This window comes from Rhinolophus hipposideros, assembly GCF_964194185.1.
Source record: "Rhinolophus hipposideros genome assembly, chromosome: 18".
Lineage (NCBI taxonomy): Eukaryota > Metazoa > Chordata > Mammalia > Chiroptera > Rhinolophidae > Rhinolophus > Rhinolophus hipposideros.
The window spans coordinates 32,784,218-32,808,152 of NC_138064.1; the positions used below are offsets into that span (position 1 = coordinate 32,784,218).

The 23,935-nt window shown below is 35.6% G+C and overlaps 1 protein-coding gene across 3 annotated transcripts in view; it reads left to right on the forward strand.

Moving 5' to 3' along the window:
* The window catches only part of CALCR (calcitonin receptor), a 119,755-nt gene that overhangs the window by 58,487 nt on the left and 37,333 nt on the right, over positions 1-23,935 (forward strand). For all 3 annotated transcript variants that reach the window (XM_081079671.1, XM_081079669.1, XM_081079670.1), the window contains exons 3-7: positions 7,985-8,064; positions 10,853-11,009; positions 12,732-12,842; positions 17,955-18,067; positions 23,028-23,119. In XM_081079671.1, the coding sequence (XP_080935797.1) occupies positions 7,985-8,064; positions 10,853-11,009; positions 12,732-12,842; positions 17,955-18,067; positions 23,028-23,119 (553 nt within the window). The remainder of the gene's footprint in view (positions 1-7,984; positions 8,065-10,852; positions 11,010-12,731; positions 12,843-17,954; positions 18,068-23,027; positions 23,120-23,935) is intronic.

Below are 23,935 nucleotides of genomic sequence, written 5' to 3' on the forward strand. Positions count from 1 at the left end.
AAAGGATGAAATACATTTAACACATTTACCAATCTTCAAATAGAATGTTATCAGTTTAAGAGACAATAAATCTTTACCAAACTTCTTTATTTTGTCCAGAGCAAAATATTATATACTCTTTTACACACAGACCAATTAAAAAGAAAAATCATTGGCAACTTATTTTCAAACTATCATTACTTAATATTGATTTTAAATGTGCATGTTTCTAGAATCAGTGTGAAATTGGGAAAGAACACAGTTTTAAAGAATTGTTTTTAAATTTTGTCTCCGTCCCTCATTGACTGTGGGAACTTAGCAAAGTCACTTAACATCTGTGAACCTTTGATTCCTTCTGTATAAAGTGGGGATAATTCTTATTTACATTTGATGTTTGGATAATGTATAGAATTACTTGGCTCTTAGTATGCACTCAGTTCATTTTATTTCCTTTCTTCCTTTCCCAACAGTTCTCCTCTAAAAATCAAAAGTCCATTTTAATTTGGCTAAAGACTACTATATACGTATTCTTGGGTATCAATCAACGAAGACAATACATAGGTTTTCTTAATAAACATTAGGTTCCCCCTGTCTTTCCAGAGAATATCAGAACATTCCTGAATCTAAAGCCTGAAGTTCAAAGGTGTATTCACTCCTGCAGCTGAGAACAGTGACTGAGGGAAGAACGCTGTGACTTGTCACCTTCCTACCATCAGTTAGTTCAGGTCCCAGTTAGTTCAGGTCCCCCTTATCAACCGTGCCCAAAAACAACAGCAGAGAAGCAGTGAATTTATGTTAGCGTCCACTTGTATTGGAGAAGCTATTGCCAGTCAAGGTTAGAGAAGAGTCACAGGTCCTGTTCGAGTAAACTCTTGGTCAATTGTTATTCCAATTCAGTTCATTGGCTTTGCATAAATTCTAGCTCTTACTTCTCCAGGGCTTCCTTGAGCTAGCTAGTATCACTGAACGCTGACCACCAGGAGGCATGAGAAATGCAAGGAAATGTCACAGGAATGTGGTCAGATATTGGGAAAATCTGAATAGGGATTACTTATGGATCGAGGCTACCAAGATGCCCCCAGACTCATCCTGAATTCACTGAACTTGGGCTGTATGCGTCTCACTTATGATCCCATCTACATCCTAAAACCTAATCACATTCATTAAGATTTCTTCTTTGGTCTAATTAAATTTATGATTGGCTAAGTCTTGTTTTAGGCACCATCATTTCTTTATAGATTTAATTTTTTAAAAAAGTGAACTGGCGAAGTGATTTGTATGCAAGTTTCCTCACAAGGACTAAGACTTTTTAAATAAAACACGTTGTAAAATGTTCACTTCACCTGAAATATTCAATTGCCACATTGAAATTGACTTTGACACCAGCATTATAGGTAAAAGTCACCTAGAGCAGAGCCTTGAATATTAGCTGTTAGGGTCATGGTGGGAAACCACTGCTATGAGGAAAACTATTTGCATTATCATGGCTGACTTTTAGAGATCCAGCTCAACTGCCCATCCATGATGTCATTAATTCCACTTAATCTCACTGTTTTTCAAGAGAATCCACCTAACTTGACAGATCCTTTTGAACAACTTACACAGCTATACAAAAAGAATACTGTCCGAGGCATTCAAATTTCAGGGAAATAGATCCTTAAATAATTTAATAGAAAGAAAATCTTTATAATGATTAAATTACATTGGATGGTACTTTTCTCTGTTAGTCAATATATGCTACTGGAATAGGAAATACAGTGGCAAACATGTCTCTTGTAAGGTAAGATTCTAGGTGAAATATCTTTGTGTGAAATCCCAGAAATGGTGAGAGGATTGGGAAACTTGTGTAAATAAGGGGGTACGGAAGGGTAGCTCCACTCAGGCATTCTTTTGTAGTGCATAATGACTCATAAGAGCAAGACAGTGCATTTGACTCGGTACATATTTGAGGAGTGAATTTATAAATACAATGAGTGCTCTCTGCCTCATTCCAGCCCACCTCCATTTCTGCAATCACAAACATACAGAGATATATGAAGAATAAGCTGAAAGATTACGGGAGAGAAGAGGGAAGTGGAGAACTCTAAGGCTAGTTTACAGCTAGTAAGCATTGGTATAATAGGGCCTGTGGTTAACAACCAGCAATTATTCTAACTGGTAGATGTTTAAGTAGCAATGATAGTTAAATATATTTAACAACACCAAAGGTTTTTCCTTTATTTAACCCATTTTATTCAGGTCTAGGCAACTTCTACACTAAGATATCCTTGAAATCAGAACCAAACAGAATTCCTGAAGATGATTAAGAAAAATTAAACTGGGTTGGAGGTTGAACTGTGGTCATGGGTTACTGATGTCCCAACTAGACCAAGTCTTAGAGGCTTCTCTGGCAGAAGAGTGAAGTCAGCTAGGAAAACCCTTTGATGTGCGGCAGGGTGGTAATTTAGAGTGTACACTAGTTTGGGAATCTAATGACAGAAGTTTAACCAGAGCTCTTCCTCTAACTTTCTAACCAGTTTGAGGAAAATCACTTCAGTAGGTTTTCATTAACCATCTATACAGTGAGAAGATAGGAAAATTTGAATTCCAGAATCCCTTCCAATTCCATCTAATGAAATCAGGCATATCTTTTTTCTAAAAGATTTTTTTAGTAGTGTGTGTATAAGGACACAACAATGTATATATAAGGACTAAATCATAAAATCACAATTTGAAATTTCAGTTGATATTTATAGAATGATTTGATGTATGTATGACATTGACTTCTATATAAATATTTTAAAGTTTGACTAAAAAAAGTTTATAACTTGTATTACCAATGCAGTGCCTCTCAGGCAGTCTCCTGAGTAAAAGAGGTTAGTTTTCACATATCAGTATTTGTGAAAGTGGATTTTCAAAACAAAAACCAACATATTTAATGCGATTGTCAGTTCATTAGAACTGCAGTAATCCAGACAACTTGTGGCAAACTCCAGCACTTTTATTCCAATATAATAAAGAAATGCTAAGTTTGCAATATTTACCCATAACTACAGCCTTTCAGCTAATAAAGAGAGAAACAGGGGCCGCCAGGTGGCTCAGGCGGTTAGAGCTCTATGCTCCTAACTCTGAAGGCTGCCGGTTAGATTCCCACATGGGCCAGTGGGCTCTCAACCACAAGGTTGCCAGTTCAATTCCTCTACTCTGGCAAGGGATGGTGGGCTCCGCCCGCTGCAACTAAGATTGAACAGGCACCTTGAGCTGAGCTGCCTCCCAGATGGCTCAGTTGGTTGGAGCGCGGCCTCTCAACCACAAGGTTGCTGCAACTTAAGGCTGAACGGCACCCTCTACAACAACAACTTGACTTGGAAAAAAGTCCTGGAAGTACACACTGTTCCCCAATAAAGTCCTGTTAAAAGAAAAAAAAAGAGAGAGAGCAACACACCTTCCATTCACTGAAATCAGTGGAAGGGAATTATTATCCACACTTGCCTGTCCATTTCTTTAGTGTTGTTGCACATTATTATTGGTAAATATAATTAGTAACAACAGCTAATTCAAATGAATTTATTTAAAGGGTCTATTGTTGCAGGACTTCTCAGAACCTGTAATACCCTATCATAAATATTGTAATATAAACATAAAATTTTTCCAGAAAAGAGCACATGGTAATCCATATTTCTCAAACTTCGTCCTGGTGAACTACTTCTTCCTTTTTTGTTTTAGAAGAGTGATCACAGGGATCATATTTTGAAGAAAACAATGTGGAAAATGCTGTTTTCATTTATTTCCTATTGGAGGGTCAAATAGCCCCAATATTTATCTAATGGCTATGTTGTCTCCCTCTGCAATATATATTTTTTGCATTTTCTTACAGTTCAACTTAGAGCCAGTGTTGGGGTGGAAAGAACCCTTAATTATGGTCCAGTAATCTAATTGTATAGATAATGAAATTGATGTCCAGAAAGGTGCAATAACATACTTGAGTCACGTAGTAAGTTTGAAGTTCTAGTAGTAGAATATGATCCCTTATTCCTTAGCCCTGTATTTTTTTCCCAATTATTCTGCCCTGACTTGTCTTCCCATATTCGCCATAGCTGATCTCAACAGAAGTGCTTATAAAAAACCCATAAACATGCTAATTACAATCAGGTAAATTTTAGGTTTCCAATAGAAGACCTGCTGACAATGGAAATTCCATTTTTCCAAAACTGAGTTTATTTTTTTATTTGTTATATGGCAGTATTTATGTAATGACTAAGAGCATAGACTGTGGAATCGGCCCACTTAGAGTTTCTTCAACATATCCAGTGATTACCACATCCTCATCTTTGCTCATGCTGATCTTTTAGACTGGATTATTTTTCTCCCAATCTTTCCCATATTGAAGTTAAATTTTTATCCTGAGATGGCATCAAAGCACATGTAATAAGTACATGATATATTTTTAGTTAAATTGATTTGAACCAGTTTTTATCTCTCCTTTCCCTATCACGGGTACTATTGGAAATCCAATAATAGACAGAATCCACGAGGTTATGAAGCTCTTTCCTCAAATTAGTTTCAATTAGCCAGATTATCTATTAATAATATTCATTTAAGTAATAGCACACTTTTGCACCTCACATGGTTCTGAACCATTTATCCAAGATCTCTCAGTTTATTAATGTTGCCTAGCCAGCTGCATAAAGGCGATCTATCTGTTTCATTCAACAAATGTTTATTGAGCACTTACTACATCAGGTCATTGATATGAGTCAAAGAAAAAGCCTCATTCTTTTTGATATCACATCAGTTTTATTCTGCTTCACTTCTTATCTAGATTCCTACTTTTACATTTCATGCTAACCTATTTACCAAAAACAGCTCCCCAATGCAGAGTGTACCAGTTTTTACCAACTAGACTTAGAGACTGGATTTAGATAGGCATTTTAAACTCATGATGAGGAGCAGGAAGGCACTCTGTTTTGCTTAATGTGGCAACATAAGTTGGGTTTATGACCGCATTATGCCTTGGCATATTAGTTACTGTAGTAATGAAGAATGATTTTCTAGTAGATTGTATAATCAAGTTGTTATCCAAACAGAAGGCATTGCTAATGCAACAAACCAGCCTACCCTGTGGTTTCACTGACCTGCTCACTTGAACTATACAGTTACAGACATATTAAAATAGAACTGTCTTCAAAAGAAGTGCCACATTTCAAATTTGAAACAGACTTTAGGTCTTGGATGACAAAAGCCCACAGCTGTTTTTATTTTTTATCTGTTTTTTAAATTAAATTTATTGAGGTGACATTGGTTAATAAGATCATATAGGTTTCAAATGTACATTCTATAATACGTCTATATATTGCATTGTGTGGTAGAAGAGGGTAAAGGGGATCAAATACATGGTGACGCAAGGAGATTTGACTTTGGGAGGTGAACACAGCTACTTTTAGATAAGCAATGCCTGACTCTTCTCTTTCCTACTCTTTGCCACATCCCTCATCCTTCTTGTTTTCACAGCCAGGATACTAGAGGAGAGATTCTTGACAAATAATGCTCCCAAAAAAGCAATCGCCTCTGAGATGCCTTTTATAACTTTGGGCTTTGTACCAAGACTAGGGAATATTTAAAACCTCAGAAATTATCATAAATTACACTTTTGCTCCATGGAGAAGAATAGAAAATTGTAAGTTAAAGGGCAGCTCTTTCTCACGATTTGCAGGCATAATTAACTATGGTGCTTGTTGCTATAGGAGGGTGCTGTGTACCATTTAAAGTTTGTAGGGAATCAGTGAAGGAGGGAATCAGTGAAGGAATACAATTGCACTCATTTTAGTATGGGAAATGGGTTGGAGAGATCAAGACGAGGAAGGGAGACTGGTTGTGAGGCTTTTACTAGGGTACTGATGAGAACGTGGAGACAGGCACTAAGGTAGTGGTGAGGGGCGGAAGTATTTGAAAAGATACCAAATGCAGATAGATTTGGAGTACTGGAGACTACATGTTGGGCATGAGGAAGTGAGTGGAATCAAGATTGGTCCCTGGTATCTCATTTGGACAATTCATGGATAATTTTGCTAGTCACTGATGGACACAGAAATGCAAGGAATCGGATAGGGAAAATAATGCATTCAAATTTGTTACTGTTGTGTATGGAGAAGATACAGTTGTAAACAATCACAGAGTTCTATGCTTCATTTAATTTATTAGACTATAAACCACCATCATATCAATAATTATCATGTGTAACTGATTGTGTGAAATACAGAGGTATATAGATAGCTAAAACATAATTCTTATCTGAAAGGGGTTTAGCATCAGGTAAGAATGTTAGGTTGTATGTATACATAGATGAAAATATATGGCAAACATACAATGTGCTAAAAGGGTGATTTGGTTAATAAATTTCCTAGGCACTCAAAACCTACTTTTCTAGCCTTATTTTTACTTCCTAAGAAGTCCTAAGCTCCAGCTAAATTAAACTATTGTGTTTCTTATTCTTTGGCTACTCCTAAATTTTCCAATCTCCATATTTGTTTTAATTTGTTTCCTCTGGCTATAGATGTTTGCTTTTCAAAATCCTATTTAGTTTTCAAATTACATCAAAGTACAAATCCTGCCCTGTTCCTCCCAATCAGAAATTCTCTCTCTTTTATGAGGCGAGGTATTTGTACAATTTTATTGAAGTTTTTAACCCAGTCTGTATTTAGCACATGGCTTATTCATGTCTACTCCCTCCCCTGCCCACTATGCTCAGTTTCTTATAATGAAACTATACCTCATGCAGCTCACCCATATCTGCACTCTTCATAATGAGTGCATTAGCTGTTAATATGTATATGTATGTGTTTTTAACTTACTATTAGACTTGAACTAAATCAGAAACAATGAATAATGATCAGCACATAAGATGACACTTGAAAATTATACTTAACATTCTCAATTTCCTGTCATACTGATATGTAAATCGAATACAACTTACTTTTTGGGGGACAAGTATATCAGGCATGCAGTACAATGCTAACTCATACCTAGTAGAAATGTATAATCTATAAGTGATTTAGTAAATATAGTGTTAGATGCCATCATAACTACTTACCCCTAGTTGACATATTGTTTTCACACAAATCTCACTGATGAAAAGAAATATATATATATATATGTATATATATATATGTGTGTGTGTGTGTATATATATATATATATACATATATATATACACAAAATAAAGGGGAAAAATTTTTAAAAATATACACACACATATATATGTATATACATACATATGTACATATATATACACATATATATGTATAAAATATACACATACATATATGTGCATACATGTATGTGTATATTTTTAAAATTTTTTTGCCCTTTATTATCTTTCCTTATGTAAAATTGTCTACATAGTCATGAAAAACTGTTCATACTTGTGACAAAGCAGTCTGTTTCTGACTATTGTGGTCTTGAGTAAGAACAGTGACCTGTTAGGTGGCATATTCAATCCTTGCTCTGGAAGAAATTTATTCTTAATAGCAACTTGAAGCTTGAAGAAGAATTGTAAGAAGGAAAAATACTCAAGACTCTCAATAAGACTCCTTAAATAAGTTGGTCTTTCGATTACCTAGAAGACATGAGTATCAATCCTTTACAAATCAGATTTTACTGTTTATGTCCAATGAGGTGATTTCTTTGTGGATGTTTCCAATGAAATTTTCAGCAGTTCTATGGATGCCACATGTTAATTGAAGTCCACAATTGGAATTCTTTGTTTTGGTCTTGATATGCAAAGGTGGCTTCCAAATATCTTAATAGGAGGACATTAGACAACAACCAGACAATAATCTTTCCTGGCTGAAAGGAAGGACAGAACACGCAGTTCCAAGCATACTCTTCTTATTTACATGGATTTTTTTTAGGAGGTCTTAGGACATTGATCCTCTTCATGTCAAATATAAAGACAAGAAAAGGAGTATAGTCAACATCAAAGGTATATTAATTTTAATGTCTTTGTCATTTTTTTATATTTCTCTAGGCATTAGAAGGTCATATGTCAGAACAAAAATGAAATTCACCATTACTCGCTGGTGCTTTATATTCTTCATCTTTCTACATGTAAGTAAAACAAAATTATTCTAAGCTACATTAATCAAGAATGCTGAAATATGGAGTAATGTTTTGAGTATGACTGAATGGACATTAATAAGAGTAGATATTGTTCTCCAGAAGCCAAAACTAAGTTCCTCAAAACTATCATTTATTGTGAGAACACCACAACACCACATGGTTACATGATCTTTAGTCGAATTCTTAACACAGACACACATACACATTCATACAAATATTAGGCTAATAAAATCCATAAAGAAGCCTTAACATGAAATTTCTTTCAAATGCTTTTTTTTTCCACTCCCAAATCACATTCCAATTCCTGATAGAATATCTGAGCATTTAACTACTGATGAGTCTTTGTCTTTCATAATTTCTGGTGTCAGGAAGTATTTTATAATGGTGATCTTTCTTGTTGAAATTGTAGGCTCTATGAAAGCAGGATCTACTCATATGCTTGTTTTATTCAGCACTGTATCCTCAGCATTTAGGACAGTGTTTGGCTCACCAAATCAATGACTATTTGTTGATTGATTGATCTTAAAACCAGTGGGAAAAGGGTCCTACGACTACAGAATAGTGTTCAGCTACACTGGCAAAGGATTTTTACATTTTAAATCACTTGTTGGTTCGTTAATTTCTCTTTCCTCTGTCATAAATTCAAGAGGCATTAAAATTAGAAATAATCTCAACATTTAAATATTATTGTCAACTATAGTCATGATAAGTGTCCATCTAGAGTTATAACACTAATACTATATATAACAGGAATAATTATCTACCCTTTTCTGTTTACAAGAGATTTCTACTCATATGACTTGCTGGCATCTCCAAAACATGTCCAAAGAGAACTTACCTTCTTCTTCATAGTAAGGTTTTTCTTTCCCAACTTCTCCCCTTTCTCAGGACTCTACTATTTTTTTCCAGTTATATAAGCTAAAATATCTGGGCTATTTGACTATTACTATTTTCCATTCCTTATATTCAAATATGCCTTCACCTTCTCATTATTTATAAAAGTGCTGAGAGTTGCTCTTTCTTGTTCTATCACAAGGTGACCCGGTCCATACCTTCAGCTTCCTGGCTGGTCTTGCCAACTAATCAGTGGACATCTGATAACTACCACATGAATTTTACTAACACTCTCCTTTCACAGCCTTTACTGACCCAAAAGCTGCAAAAATATCTTTATTTCTTTATCATGTTTAATAATATTAGCTAAAATGTATTGAGCCTTTCATGTCCCATCACTTTGTATGTTTTCTCAGGGCTCTGTGTTACCTTATTTTCCTTGACTCCATTTTTTACTAACCTTCAAATATGCTCCCCTATAGGCAGATGGTTTCCTTACAGTACCTCACACTTGTCATTTCCTACCTCTGGAATGACATGCATTCCTTTCCCTCCACCCACAAAGCTTCCCTCTCCCTCTGCCTACACAGACAATACATATACTTAAGGTCCAATTCAAAGCCTGCCTTGTCTCTATAGCAGTTCCTGACTATTCTTGCTCCATGCTCTCTCCCCACTGAATTTGTACTGTATTATATACTGTACAACCTAGCACTTAGTGAGATGCTGCCTCATTGGACGTGATGCCTCATCTATACAAAAATAGACACTGGAAAAAAGTGAGGCTCTACCATGAGTAGCCTGGGGCACATAGGTTAACTTAAAAAGGATGATTCTGTTTTAGAGACTGTGGGGAATAGAGAAAAATACATAACCCTGTTTCTGCCATCAATATATATGGGAAAACATCAATGCTGGAACAATTTAGACAGAATAAAGCCAAATAAAAGTGTGTTTCAACTTTTAGAGAGCAAGGAGCATTCTTAACTTTGGAAGAAGAAACGTCAGCACGGCCTGAAGCTTACTAGTCTTCTCCAAAAAAGTCTCTACGCAGATAAAAAATCACAGATTCAAGCACCACTAAAATACATAGCCACAAATTGACATCTATATAAACACGACTTAGGACAATATATTAGAGAGTGATATTTTTACACACACACACACACACACACACACACACACACACACACACCCCAACTTTGATAAACAGGATGTACGATGGTTATGAGGATCAACTGAGACTGACAAAACTAATGTCAGCCTGTACTAAAAATGCAAAAGATCTAAGAGAAATATTCAAGATTTACACTGATCTTTCGGCAATGAAAATGAATTACCTTGTATAGGTCATCTGCTGATGAAACCAATTAAAGAGTTTAAGGCTAATTATTCAAGGCATAATATTTCAGAACAGATTTGTTTACTTTAAGGAATAAATGGGGTAAATGTTCGTCACTGTGCACAGTCTCAGCACAAATAAAAATCAGCTGAAGAAGTCCAATAAAAAAGTTTACTTAGTACACAAACATATCTATTTTTAATAACGTGAGTCATAATTCTTAGGCATTCCAAAGAAGGCAAAGTTGATTTAATATCACTATTCTTTGGAAATCAGGTTATTTTCTTTATTTACATCTAAACTTTACAGTGATAATAAAATTAAAAATCATATGAGAAAGATGTGCATGATTTTGTGTGGGTGTTATACATTTTTAATAGTGAATGGAATGAATGCAAATATAAAATTTGTAGGTAGAATTTGCAGATGAAATGTGAACACTTATTAGTTATAAAGCAAGAATATTCTACATGGAGACTATACATAATTGTTACTTATAGAAAGAAAACAAATGTTTTCAAACCTTTCATTATTTCATTTACTTATGTATATGCCCGTCCTTACTCTCTATAAGTAACTGATTTTTGTTTTTTACTACAGCACCCAACCCCCGTCCTTCCTTCCATTGCAAATGACACCTTTCCTCTAGGACTAGAGTCGGAGCCATTTCTGTACGTCATGGGACGAAGGAAAATGATGGACGCACAGTTGAAATGCTATAACCGAATGCAACAGTTACCCCCATACCAGGGAGAAGGTGAATAGAATGATGTATATAAACATGTGTTTCAAACATCACTGAAGGCTTATTTTCTTCCATGAGTAAATATGTGTTGACTAATTTTAATTTAACATGCCAGCAGTTTGAACAGTGGTTTTCATACCGTAGTATATTTGTGTATTTCGTGCAGCAGACATGCATAGTTTCTTGGCTCAAGTTCAGCCAAAGACTTTCTGGCTAACATTTGCGCTTATGACAAAATTACTGCAAAAACTCAGTATTCACACTTGGCAAGCAGGAACAATACAGGACTAAGTGAGGGAGAGGAATTGGAAAATGACAGGATGGAAATTGGAAAATTTCCACTTGCCTCAGGTGGAACCTGTCAAAACCTTGTCTTGTTTGGGTTTAATTAGGTACTATCTTCCCTTAGCTGTCAATTGGTTGGCAACTCATACTATTCCTTCTCCTTTTCTACCTCTAATTCCCAGAGGAGTTAGAAAAAGGTATCGCCTAGGCAGACATTGTTTATCTATTGGCTTCTCTATAGTGCTGTATGTGATTGCCCAAATATTCTCAGGGCCAAGCATATTCTGTTAGCTATAAAGTGCCCAGAGGAAAACAAAAGGGAGGGTGCGATGGCCAAGCATTGCTACATCTATTTTAATTCTCTTCCCTGTCCCCTAAATCATTTGACAAGACCCAACAAGAGCTTGTATACCCTTGTATATTCTAAGACTACACTCTTGGTAGAGGGGAAAATTGGTTAAATATACTCTATTACTATACATGGTTTGCCTTCAAATAGTTAAAGTTTTAATCTATATTTCCCATTTTTAGCATTTTTCTTTGAACAAAATACTAAGCCAATCGGACAATAGATGTATGTTATTTTTCTGTCTGCAGTAGTTTCAATGTTTTTTAAGAGCCTGAAGAGGCATTATATGCAATTTACCCCCCCTAAAGAAACTATTTCTCTGAAGCAAATGGAACAATAGAAACAAAAAACCAGTATTTTCAGAGACGAAGTGAATGCGATCACCTTCACTTTAGTCTTAGTTATCTTAGGAGTCTGAACTTTTTGCTATTGATCATTATTTAAAACTCTATTTTATCTCTTTATAGAGATAAATCTTCATGTTTTAGGGAGGTTTAATTTTTGAAAGTAGTGAGAAATCACTTGGAGCCATCATTGATGAATACATAAAGTGATTACACTGAGCATTATTTTAGCCAGTAATAAAGTGTGATTCTAAAGTACTAAGACTTTTCATATATGTGATCCAACTGGCTGCAAATACATCTTCAGTAGGAATTTTGAACAACTGCATCACCCTTGGATTAAGACTAGAACCACCCAAGGCAACCTCTTTGAAGATTAGTGGTTAGTAGGATATATATGCTTCAAAGCTGCATAGCTTTTTTTCAAGGCAAGCCTTTTGCTCAAGGGTTATATTGCATATACTTTCACAAGAGATCTCTGGTAGCAAGCACTTCTGGAGAGATTTTAAACAAAAGATTTTGAAGAAACGATTTCATGCAGAAGATGTGTGTCTATGAGGAACAAATGCAGAGAACCTTACAAAAATGTAAATTCCATTAGTAATCAGAAAGCTAATGCCTTTATTTTGTTGCCACTGCTGTTTTTAATATTTCAATATCGAAGTGGAGAGCCCCAGAAGAACTGTCTCTGCATTGTTAAATATTGCTGAGGATTCTGCAGTTTATGACAATGTTAATTTCTTTCTAAATGTCCAGGTCCATTTTGCAACCGTACCTGGGATGGATGGTTGTGCTGGGATGACACACCGGCTGGAGTAGTGACCCAACAGCACTGCCCAGATTATTTTCCCGACTTTGATCCAATAGGTAAAATATTTATTTTTATTTTATATTTTGCTGTGAAGCTGTTAGAGTTTTCATGGAAAGAAAATCAGATATAAAATAGACCTACCTAATCATCCTCTACACATTTTTGTATGTGCTGAAGCATTTCCATAAATGAAATACCCAGTTGCAAGTATTACGAGCTATCCTTATTTTTTAAGTCACATTGCTGCTCAGTTGTGCACACTGGTCATAAAGTCGATTATATTTTGAGTAAAAATTAACATTTTATATAGGAAAAAACATAGCACATGTAGGGTTTAGTACTATCTGGGGTTTCAGGCATCCACTGGGGGTGTTGGAACATATGCCCTGTGGATAAGGGAGGCTACTGGGTCTCATTTTATAGTCACACAATATTTGACACAAAACCACAAGTGAACCCGTCTCCTGAGATCTTACCTAACCCTCTCTGTATAAGGAAGTACCATAGTCTTGGAAAAGCATTTGAAAAAACAGTATTTCTAAATCTCCATACAAATTTGTGCAGAGTGAATACTTTTAGAATTTTCAGGGATGGCATGTTTTTTTCTCAGGCCTCAATCTAGTCACACTGTTGTGGTTGGAAGTTGAGCTAGATGCTTAGACAGGATAAATGTCACAGAATACCAGGTGAAAAGTGGAATAAGAAGCTAGGGAGCTGAAGTTATATATCTTAGAATGGTCAGATATCCAAATAGATGGGCGGTTCTGGAATCCAAGATGTTCAGTGGTTAGTGGTCAGGAGGAATGCAGAGGAATGAGGAGGTAGATGAGGTTGGCTAACAGCCTCCATCTAGAGACTAGACACATGGGAGTGGAGAATGGGATTGAGGAGGTGCTAATAGTCAGTGAGTGATTCTCAACTTGGCTAAGAAGCTGGGGAAATTTTTAAAAATCCTGATGCCTGGTACCACCTCAAACAATCTGATTTAATTAGTTTGGAGTATGGGGGGGTGGGTGGGGGGGCACCAGGAATTTTAAAAGTTCTGCTTGTGACTAAATCAGCCAAGACAAAAATGTGTAAAACAATTAAGAAAGTGGCCAGTACGAAGAAAGATCACCAGTAGTGTGCTAAGCAGTTGTGCCAGGGGGAGGCAGAACCCACCGTGTTTCCCCGAAAATAAGACCTAGCTGGACCATCAGCTCTAAGGTGTCTTTGGGAGCAAAAATTAACATAAGACCAGGTCTTATTTTACTATAAGACCCGGTCTTATATAATATTGTATAAGTCCGGATCTATATAATATAATATAATATAATATAATATAATATAATATAATATAATTAATATAATTAATATAATATAATATATAATATGAAAATATAATACTGGGTGTTATATTAATTTTTGCTCCAAAAGACGCATTAGAGCTGATTGTCTGGCTAGGCCTTATTTTGGGGGAAACACGGTAGTATCAGATGAGACTGGTACAGGCCATGAAGGAAGGTGTGAAAAGTAGTAGTACTTTTCACTCTCAGAGGAGTTTAAACCTTAGTTATAAAGGAGGACCAAATACTGAAAGTTAAGTGGGTCCAGCTAGAGACACAGTATGAAAGTCCCTGTTACGGGGTGAGATTTGTTCCTGAGTGGAGAGCAACCCTAAGCCTGCAGAGGATGTTTAAGGGGCTCTAGATGTTGAAACTGGCCTGCTGTGGGAATAGGGTCCCAGGGAAGCAGGTCATTCCACCTCCAGCTCCGTATCTCTTCTAAAAAGATGAGATCCTTCCACACCTCACAGAGCTCATCCTTCTTCCTTCAGTGTCCTTTAGGGAATGGTGCCATGGACGAGAGACCATCCAATCATGGAAGGGAATACCAGGCTCCTGACAAAGGAGGATTTTCTTTGAATTATCTTGACTGGACTAGAAATAGCATTTTGAAAAGAGGAATCAGTGTTTGTTTTGTGCTTAACAGACTATGGAAAATCAACCTTGACTTTCAGGTTTTTTTCAAGAGTTTCTACCGTGTTTTAGGGTCAACCAGCCCATCCGGTTATTCTCATTCACTGACAATGAACGACGGTTATTGACCATAGACTGAAAATGAGGACATCAATTAAGATAGAAAACAGCCATCAGATGGTAAATCTAGGCAACAAAGTTTCTGGAATCCAGATTAGAGCAGAGAAATTAGTCTATCTCTAAGACAATGTTTGGGAGATGCTTTTTGTGCTTTCTTCAAGGATGAGATCCCAAGTGCTACCCCAGCGAGACAGAGATAATGGAAATGGGATTATAGGAGACCACTTTTAAAACCAGTTCAGGCCAGCTACTTCTGGGAATTCTCACTTTGATAAAAAAGTTGGGATGAGAAGAGAGAAAGGGCTTAATCCTGTGCCCTGCTCAGTACTCCATCCCTGTAAACTCTAACTAAATGCTGTTGGATGGTAATCCTTCAAGTCTTTACTGAGTCTGCCCAATTAATGATGCTTAATTAATCTTGATTTGACAACTATATTAGAGGTAACTTGACTGGCACAAAGAGCTATTCTGCAATTGAGGCTACAAGGCCAGTTCCAACGCTGTAATGGGCTCTTGCCAAAGTGACTGTAATTATTGACTAAAAGGCAAGTTTTGGATCAACAAAACAGGGATTTCCAGGCAGAGATCCATTTTTTTAGCTGAGTATTTAGATTGAACTGTCTCAGCTGGGGGACAAATCCACTTCAAAAGAAAATCACATCTTAAAAATACCTATCTATAAAAAACAAATTCTCTAGGATTTTACCATTGACTCAAAATTATATCTTGATGATACACAAAACAATTTAATGAAATGACAAAGATTTCATTTTAGACAAAATGCTTGGTAACAGAGTGAATGAGTGAATTAACAGTACTGAAATTTAAAAGAGGCTAATAGTCTGAAGGAATAATGCTAGCGTGTAAAAAGCAAATTTAATAAGGAAGTATTTAAGGCCCTGCCCTTGGAGTCAAACATTCAATCAACATTAACTACACAGAGCTAAGATGCTTTAGGACAATGATTGTCAACCCTGATAACCCTTTGGAATTAATGATCTTTTTTAAAAAATGCTGATTCCTGGTATGTCTCCAGATCAATCGAATTTGAATCACTGGAAATTGGTCCTAAGAATCTGTAAAGCTCCCCCACGTGAATCTAGTGTGAGGGAAGGATGCTGTCTGTCATGGTGCAGGCCAATCGGAGAATATTTTAGCAGGAAACACCACTATATGAGCACATGCAGGGAGGCCCCAGGCTGTGAGGGAACTGCAAGCTGCGTGGTGTGAGTCCGTGGGGAGGTTTGGTTTGAAAAGGGAAAGTCAAAACAGACATATTCTTTTTTCAAATATTGAAAGACTTGCCAGGTGGAAGAGGACTCATTCTTGATAGCTGCAACAGTTAGAATTGGAAACGCCTATATCCAGACTTTAGTGACATCAAAACAAAGCAACAATATTTCCGACAGTGCCGTCCACGATTGGAATGTCTTCAGGACGAAAGCCTCTCCTCCATATCATATATTTTGCCATACTTAGCTACATAGGTTTGTTAAAATTAAATTATGTTTATTTTGATAAAGCAAAAACTACTTCTGACAATCAAATCAGATCTCAGGGATATTTCAGCCAAGTAATTTTTTAACATGGATTGCTTCCTTAGCTCTTAAGCTAAGGTGTCTTCCAAATATTAGTATATGATTCTGACTTCCACATCCCTGTACTAAAAAAAAAAAAAAAATATATATATAAAAGGCTTATCCATAAGTGACAGGTCCTTGCCTAAGCCAAGGAAGCAAAATGCTTTAAAAATATTTTACCTAAGAAATTATCAAAAATCAAAACTTGGCGTGGGTTCCAAATACACTGGTAAAATCTCTGCATATTATACCAATTCATGGCTGTTATCTGATCTCTGAGGTAATAAACACATTGCAGAGGTACTTTGAAAACTAGAGAAAGTCTGAATAATTCAGATTAAATTTGGCAAGTGTGTTCATTTTAATGTTTACTTATTACTTATTTTAATGTTTACTTATTCATTATTTCCATTTTATTTAATTCAATATATTTTTTTCTTCCAAACGTTTAGCTTGGTTGGGTTAGAATTTAAATACTATCTTATAGTCAAACAAAATTATTGTTGCTTCTTTGGGTCACTGGAGCAAAGTACAAAGAGCTTTGCCACAAGACCATAAGGTTAAATGCAGAGATTACTAGCCCTGCTATAGCTTTGGAATCAAGTAGACCTGGATTTATTCCCTAGCCTCACTACTCGGTAATTATAGTAGGGGAATTTACTTAACTTCTCTGAGCCTCAGTTTCCTCATATGTTGAATGGGGCGGTCATTATTAACATTTAAGGAGATAATTCTGCAAAATGCTTATTAGCACGGTGCCTGGCCCGTAGCAAACGCAGTGATTTTTAATATGTCAATCCAGCTGAATCAGTGGATTTCACCATCACCTAAGAGATGATTTAAAAATAGGGAAAGCTAAATCCCTAATATATTCTTCGTGAGACGTAAAGAGATAATTTAAATGCAATCTTTTTGAGAGACATAACAATCACCTCTTGATATTTCCCTTAGTTTTGGACTTCTTTGTTCTATTGAATTTAACCATGTGAAATTTCTAGTATTTGACCATTTGACCCACAAAAACTGAAGTTTCATGCAGTCAAACTAATAAATAAATATTGTGGATAAATGAAGAAAAGTATGCTCTTGCTCTTTTCATATAGTTCTACCTAAAATCAGAAGTTTAATGTTAAAAAATATGAGGTAGAGTATAAGATAGCACTTTGGAGTCTGACAGACCTGGGATTAAATCCTAGCTCACCCCCTATCTATGGACTTTTCCAACTTCATAACCTTTCTCACTGTTTGCATCCTGTTGTAAATGGAGATAGCGATGTCTGCTTTTCACAGCTTTGCTGAAGATAAAATGAGACAACGCGCATTAAACGTCTTGTATAATGAAAACATATGTATAATCTATTAGATTCATGGTAGTTTCTATTACGGATATCCACGTTTAAGTTCTATAAAGTGATTAACACTTTGGAATGGTTTTTAAGCCTTAATTTATTCTTTTTCCTTCTTGGTATTTTGAAATAGTAATGCAATATTTGTTATGTTTCATTAACAGAAAAGGTTACGAAATACTGTGACGAAAACGGGTTTTGGTATAAACATCCTGAGTACAATAAAACCTGGTCTAACTATAGTATGTGTAATGCTTTCACTCCTGATAAAGTGAAGGTAGGTTCCATTTCCAATTTCAATATTTGGTGAAAATACCATTATTTATACATGGAAAAGTATGCATAACTGTAAAATACCTGCTACCAAGAAGCTAACCTTTATTATAGAAGGAAATCAGATGACGACTTCTAAGTCCTAGGAAGTCTTTGAAGTGGCATTAGAGAAAACGACATATTACTTCTTGGTTGGCACTCAGTGTCAATGAGAGTTTCATGAGCATATGGAATCAGGCCATTTATGTCAAGGGGAATAGGGTCCATGGAACAGAGGACGGGATTCTCCACAATGCCAGATATTAGGCAGATTTCCAGGGCCTCTTTAAGATCTCTCTTTGCATGGAAGAGTTCCAAAATGACAAATTTTTCCTTAAGTCACAAGCTAACACTTACCTCCCTCCTTGCCCCGAGATGTCCATGATAGTTTTATCATCAGGTCTTAAAGGAACCCTAATAGTGGAGCTTCTCATTAGCCTGTTGATAAAGGTGTGGCTGTTTAGGTTATTTTCAGTAGAAGTTCATCTTGATTTGTTAGTACTCCTCCTTAGTGGCTGTGAAATATTTTTGCTATCTCTGCTTAGAAACCTTTAAGTCCTGGAAAAAATCCCAGATACCTACCCTTCTTCAGATGTGTCAGGTCACTACGCCCACAACCAGGCAGCCTCCTGTCCCGACAGAGCTGGGAGAAACAGTTGGTCCTTGTGTAACCACAGGGGCATCTCTGCACAACCCTGATGGCTGCAACAAAAACCTATTGTTTCCTTCAAAGATAGGAAGGTATGCTACCTGATCACGAAGTTGGAAGCTAAACGCATATCAGACGCTATAGGAGTATAGAAAAGTTTCTTGTTATTAATAACAAAACAAACAACAACCCCAAACAAACAAGATGAATAACTAACTCAGAGACCAGTTGCGAGAGGGACACCTTGTCACAGGTACAGGCTGAAGGCACCAAAGCCACTTACCTCTTCACAAATGTCTCAGTTACCGCTGAGACTCACACGCACGTCTACATGCTAATGGAGAGCTAAGTTCAGTTTGAAACGACATGTCACTGAGTAAGGAATTTCCTGAATGAGTGCTGATTATGATTTTACAGGAAGAAAATGTCATAATTCCATTAACTGAATTGTTATACAAAGTGCAGATCCAAATAAATAATTCTCAGTGCTGCCATATTTGACATTCTCACACACTGGCCACATCTGAGAAGAAAGGAAAGTACTTTCAGAATCAACGTTCCCCTCTAGGCACCTAACATAATGCTTGAAATTCTTTGCACAAACCTTCCATTTATAGAGAGGCAATTTTTTTTTGATGAAAGAATTTATCAAACAACAACAAAAACCAGTCTTAAGAATGACACAAGAATGGTAACTAAATTATGAGCTGTAGGTTTAATATTACACATTCAGAAGAATAAATATTTTTAAAGTATTGTAGAGGCAACTGAAGGAAAATGAACTAAGTGATATGAAGTTTTCTTAGAAACAAAATATGCAGAAAGAAAAATAAAATACGGATGGAGGATAAAGGTGTGGATTTATATCCAAATCAAAAATAGTATTTTAAATGACAAAGGAATTTCAAATGGTAAACTAATTTAAAGGAAGGACTTTTAGAAATGCCACTCCTGGTTTTCTGGATAGTGGTAACATTAGAAAAATAGCCAGAAAATGAATTCCTGGGAGAAAAGACTGGAACTGAGTGTTTTCTTGCAAAGATTCCTGAATACTTCCTAAGTAGGGCTCTATAAGCTATTTTGAAGTTTTTATCAGCTCTAGATATAGACCAACTATTCAAACTTTATTATCATTACCTGCAAGGATAAAAAGCACTGTTAGGAGAGAAGCAGCAATAACGAAAATGGCAAACAATGTGTAAATGCCTGATGAAATGGTGCAACAGGCACAGTGCAGAAGTTGATTAGTGCATTTGAAATTCTAAGGCCTAGAAAGGCAATATTTCTGTCCAGCAATAATGCAAATAACCAAACAAAGGACTATGCATGCTTTGAGAGCCTTTTAGCAGGATTAACACTTGCATTTCAGACCTTCACAGGGAAATTAACAAGAATCAAAATGTTCACGGGTAACGACTTATACATAAATGCCACATTTCTCCCAGGAATTCAAAGAACTTCACAGAAATTATCCAACTTATCTACACTATATTTGCATTTATGCCAGGATCCACTAAACTATGGAAGAAACTTAAGACCAGAAGTCAAGAGACTGTTGTCCTCATTTCAAGTCATTGGTTCTCTCTGAGACTCCGTTTTTTGTTTTTTTTCCATCCATCCAATGACTATTGCAGTTTCTTTCTTTTCCCAAAAACATAGAATAAGGGTAACCAATTCTGAAAACAAGTTATATGTTTGGGGGATGGTACCCTTCAATAAATAGAGAAAAAATCCTCCACTTACTATCCGAGGAGTGCCAAAGGTCCACCTGCCCCCAAATATTTCTCCCACAATCATCATAAACATAAAAGGTGACATTGGAAAATATAACACTGTGAGGGTAAAATAAGTAAATGATTTAGAGTTAACATTACTTTCCAATAGCACTTTCACCATTCATGTACCAGAGGCCCTTATATGCCTGAGTCTATAGCTGCAGGTGACCAAGGAGTACACCCAAAAGGTGTGATTTCTTTTTAATTTAGAACATGCATTTCAGTTTGTTGAAAATCAGAGAGTTAGGCATCAATTGTCATTTTTTCCCATATTGATATTTAGCTGAGCCAGCAGCATTTATTGAAAAGACCTTCCTTTCCCTACTGTAGTGCCACCATCATTATGTATCGAGTGACTATATATGTCACTACATGCTTCTGAACTCTTCATTACATAAGTTTATTTGTCTCTCCCTGCACCAATACCACTCTGCTTGATGACAGTAGCTTTATAATAAATCATGATATTCCATAGAGTAGGTCTTCCCACTGTGTTCTTCTAAGATTGTCTTAGTTATATTTTGTCCTTTGTATTTCAATATAAATTCTAGAATCTGTCAAATTTCACATGCAAAGAAGCCTTATAACTGCATTGAATGTATAGATCAGTTTGAAGAAATTTGAGATCTTTATAATATTGTATCTTACAAATATTGACTAGAATATATCCCTCTATTTGTCTTTAATATCTCTCAATAATGTTTTCTAGATTTCCGTGTAGAGGTCACACACATCCTTCCCTAAATTTATTCTCAGGCTTTTGATTTTTCAATGCAATTGTGAATGCCATATTTGAAATTTTGTTTTCTATTTGTTGTTCATGTATTAAAATTGTTTTTGTTTTTATATTCAGTAATTTTATCAAATTCATTTATTAATTTTAGTTTATAAATTATTTTGCATTTTGCATATCTACAGGATTATATCAGCTACCAATAATGACAGATGAATTTCTAGGTAGCCATTAATATACTTTGTGTCTCTATAGATTTGTCTATGCTGTATATTTCATATCAATGGGGTTATATAATAGGTTGTCTTTTGTAACTGACTTCTTTCATTTAGCATAACGTTTTCAAGGATCATTTACATTATGGCATGTATCTGTATTTCATTCTGTTTTATGGCTGTACAGTATTCCATTCTATGGATAAACCACATTCACCAATTGATGGACACTGGAGTTATTTTCATTGTTTGGCTATTATGCATAATACTGCTATAAACATTTGTGTAGACATATATTTTCATTTCTCTTGGGTCTTTTTCTTCCTTGATCAGTCTTGCCAGGGAGGATTGAAATTAATTTTTTTATGAGCTAAGTTTTGTCTTTGTTGATCCTCTTAATTGTACGTTCAAGCTCCCTTTATTACCATTTCCTTTCTTTTACACTTTGAGTTTAATTTTCTTATTTGTCTTAACTCCTTTAGATAGAAATTTATATCATTGGTTCTCAATGTTCCCCATTTCTCATATATCCCTTTTTGTCTTTAAACTTCTATGTACAGCTTTATCCCTAAAAAATTTTGGTATGTCATTGTGAGTTCTACCTTGATCCAATGGTCATTTAGAAATGTATTGCTTAATTTTCATAATATGAGAGTATTTTTTAAGTTATCTTTTTAGTAAGGATTTCTACACTATTGTGAAGTGCTCTTTAAGATTTCAATTATTTGAAATATGCTGTGATTTGCTTTACTGACCAGTGTATGTCAATTTGGATAAACATTATTTGAATATTTAGTCAGCATTTGAAAAGAATAGGTATTCTGCAGATGTTGGGTGCAGTGTTTATTATGTGTGAATTAGTAAAATTTGTTAATCATGTGCAAATCTTCTATAGCTTGATTTGTTTTTGGCTGTGTGTTTTATTGATTACTAGGAAGTGTCACTTTTTGCTTTATGCTTCATATGGTTTGAGTTTATATTATTACGTACATAGACATTTTAAATTGCTATATCTTCCTGACTTAAAGTTGGACCTGTATGATGTTACATGTTTTCTTATTGTTACTGTTTACCTGGGTCATCTTTCCCCATCCTTTTAAATCCAATATTTCTGTATCCCAGTATCTAGCAGTGTTTCTTGTAAGCAGCATACAATTGCTTTAAAAATTATCTAGTCCAACCAAATTATGTTATAGGTGAGGACTTCTGAGGCCTAGAGAGGTGATATGACTGACTTATGGGCGTCACACAGAGACTTAATGATAATACTCTGAGAAAAGAACAGCTCTGATAAATCCAGTCTTATGTTCTTCCCACTACATCATGCATATCCTTAATCTGATAATATACAATCTGTTAGTCCAATTTATTGTAATTCAATATAAATTAACTCTCTGAAATATTTGTTATGATTTTAGTAGATTTTTCTGAAGCAGGAAAACCACTGTTGATTTACACTGATATTTAAAAATAGAAACTATTTTCCTTTTTTTATAATCATTTATTCATTTATTTGTTTTTGTAACTTTTTGTTTTTGTTGTTGTTATTCCAGAATGCTTACGTTCTGTACTACTTGGCTATTGTGGGTCACTCTGTTTCGATTCTTACCTTAGCGGCTTCTCTGGGGATTTTCATGTTTTACAAGTAAGTACCCTTATAACATCTGCTTTTTATTTTCTTCTTTAAGGTAACTGAAATATACAGAAAATGCTGCAAAAGTTTGGTGGGCAAGGGGTTCTGCAAATCATAAAAGACGTGGAAGTCATGCAGTAGCAAGAAAAATGATATTAAAATATGCTTTTAACCCTATCTTTGAGGAAAATAGGATAGATTCATATAATTTTCAAAAGCAATATATGTCCTCCACAGAATGAAATAGTCTTGTGAGCCCATAAGTACACTGTGTTAACACAGTAAAGGTTCCATTTACCATCGCTAAGTTTCCATGAAGTATTGAGAAGAGGATCATCCTCCTTTTTTTCCCCCCACTCTAAAATATGGAGGCTATGGCCATAGGTTCAAGTGCACCCTGTCTTATTATGAGCTGTATCACAAGTGGATTTGGCCAGAAAAGAAGTGGGGTTGTGAGGCCCTTATAGTGTTTAGCCAGAGAAGGAAGGTAAATCTCCCTTCTGTTCTTGACTCATTCAGCCAGGGTCAAGGAGAATCTCTGGAAAATGGCCTGATGTCAATTGTCAGTTTTTTGCCTCTGCAAATCCAGCATTGCTAACTGCAAGACCCTTTTAAGATACTGTGAGGTATAAAATTTCAGTGAGTGTTTCTGTTCTAAAGCTGTGTCTATACACTTGATTGCATTATCTATGACAAAATTATTAAGTTGATACAGATACTGATTTCACAATAATGGAAAATTTAAAACATTGATTCTGTGTTTTCAGGAGTGACTTCATAACATATATGAGACAGTAATATACGTTAAATTTCTTTCTAAAAACGTGT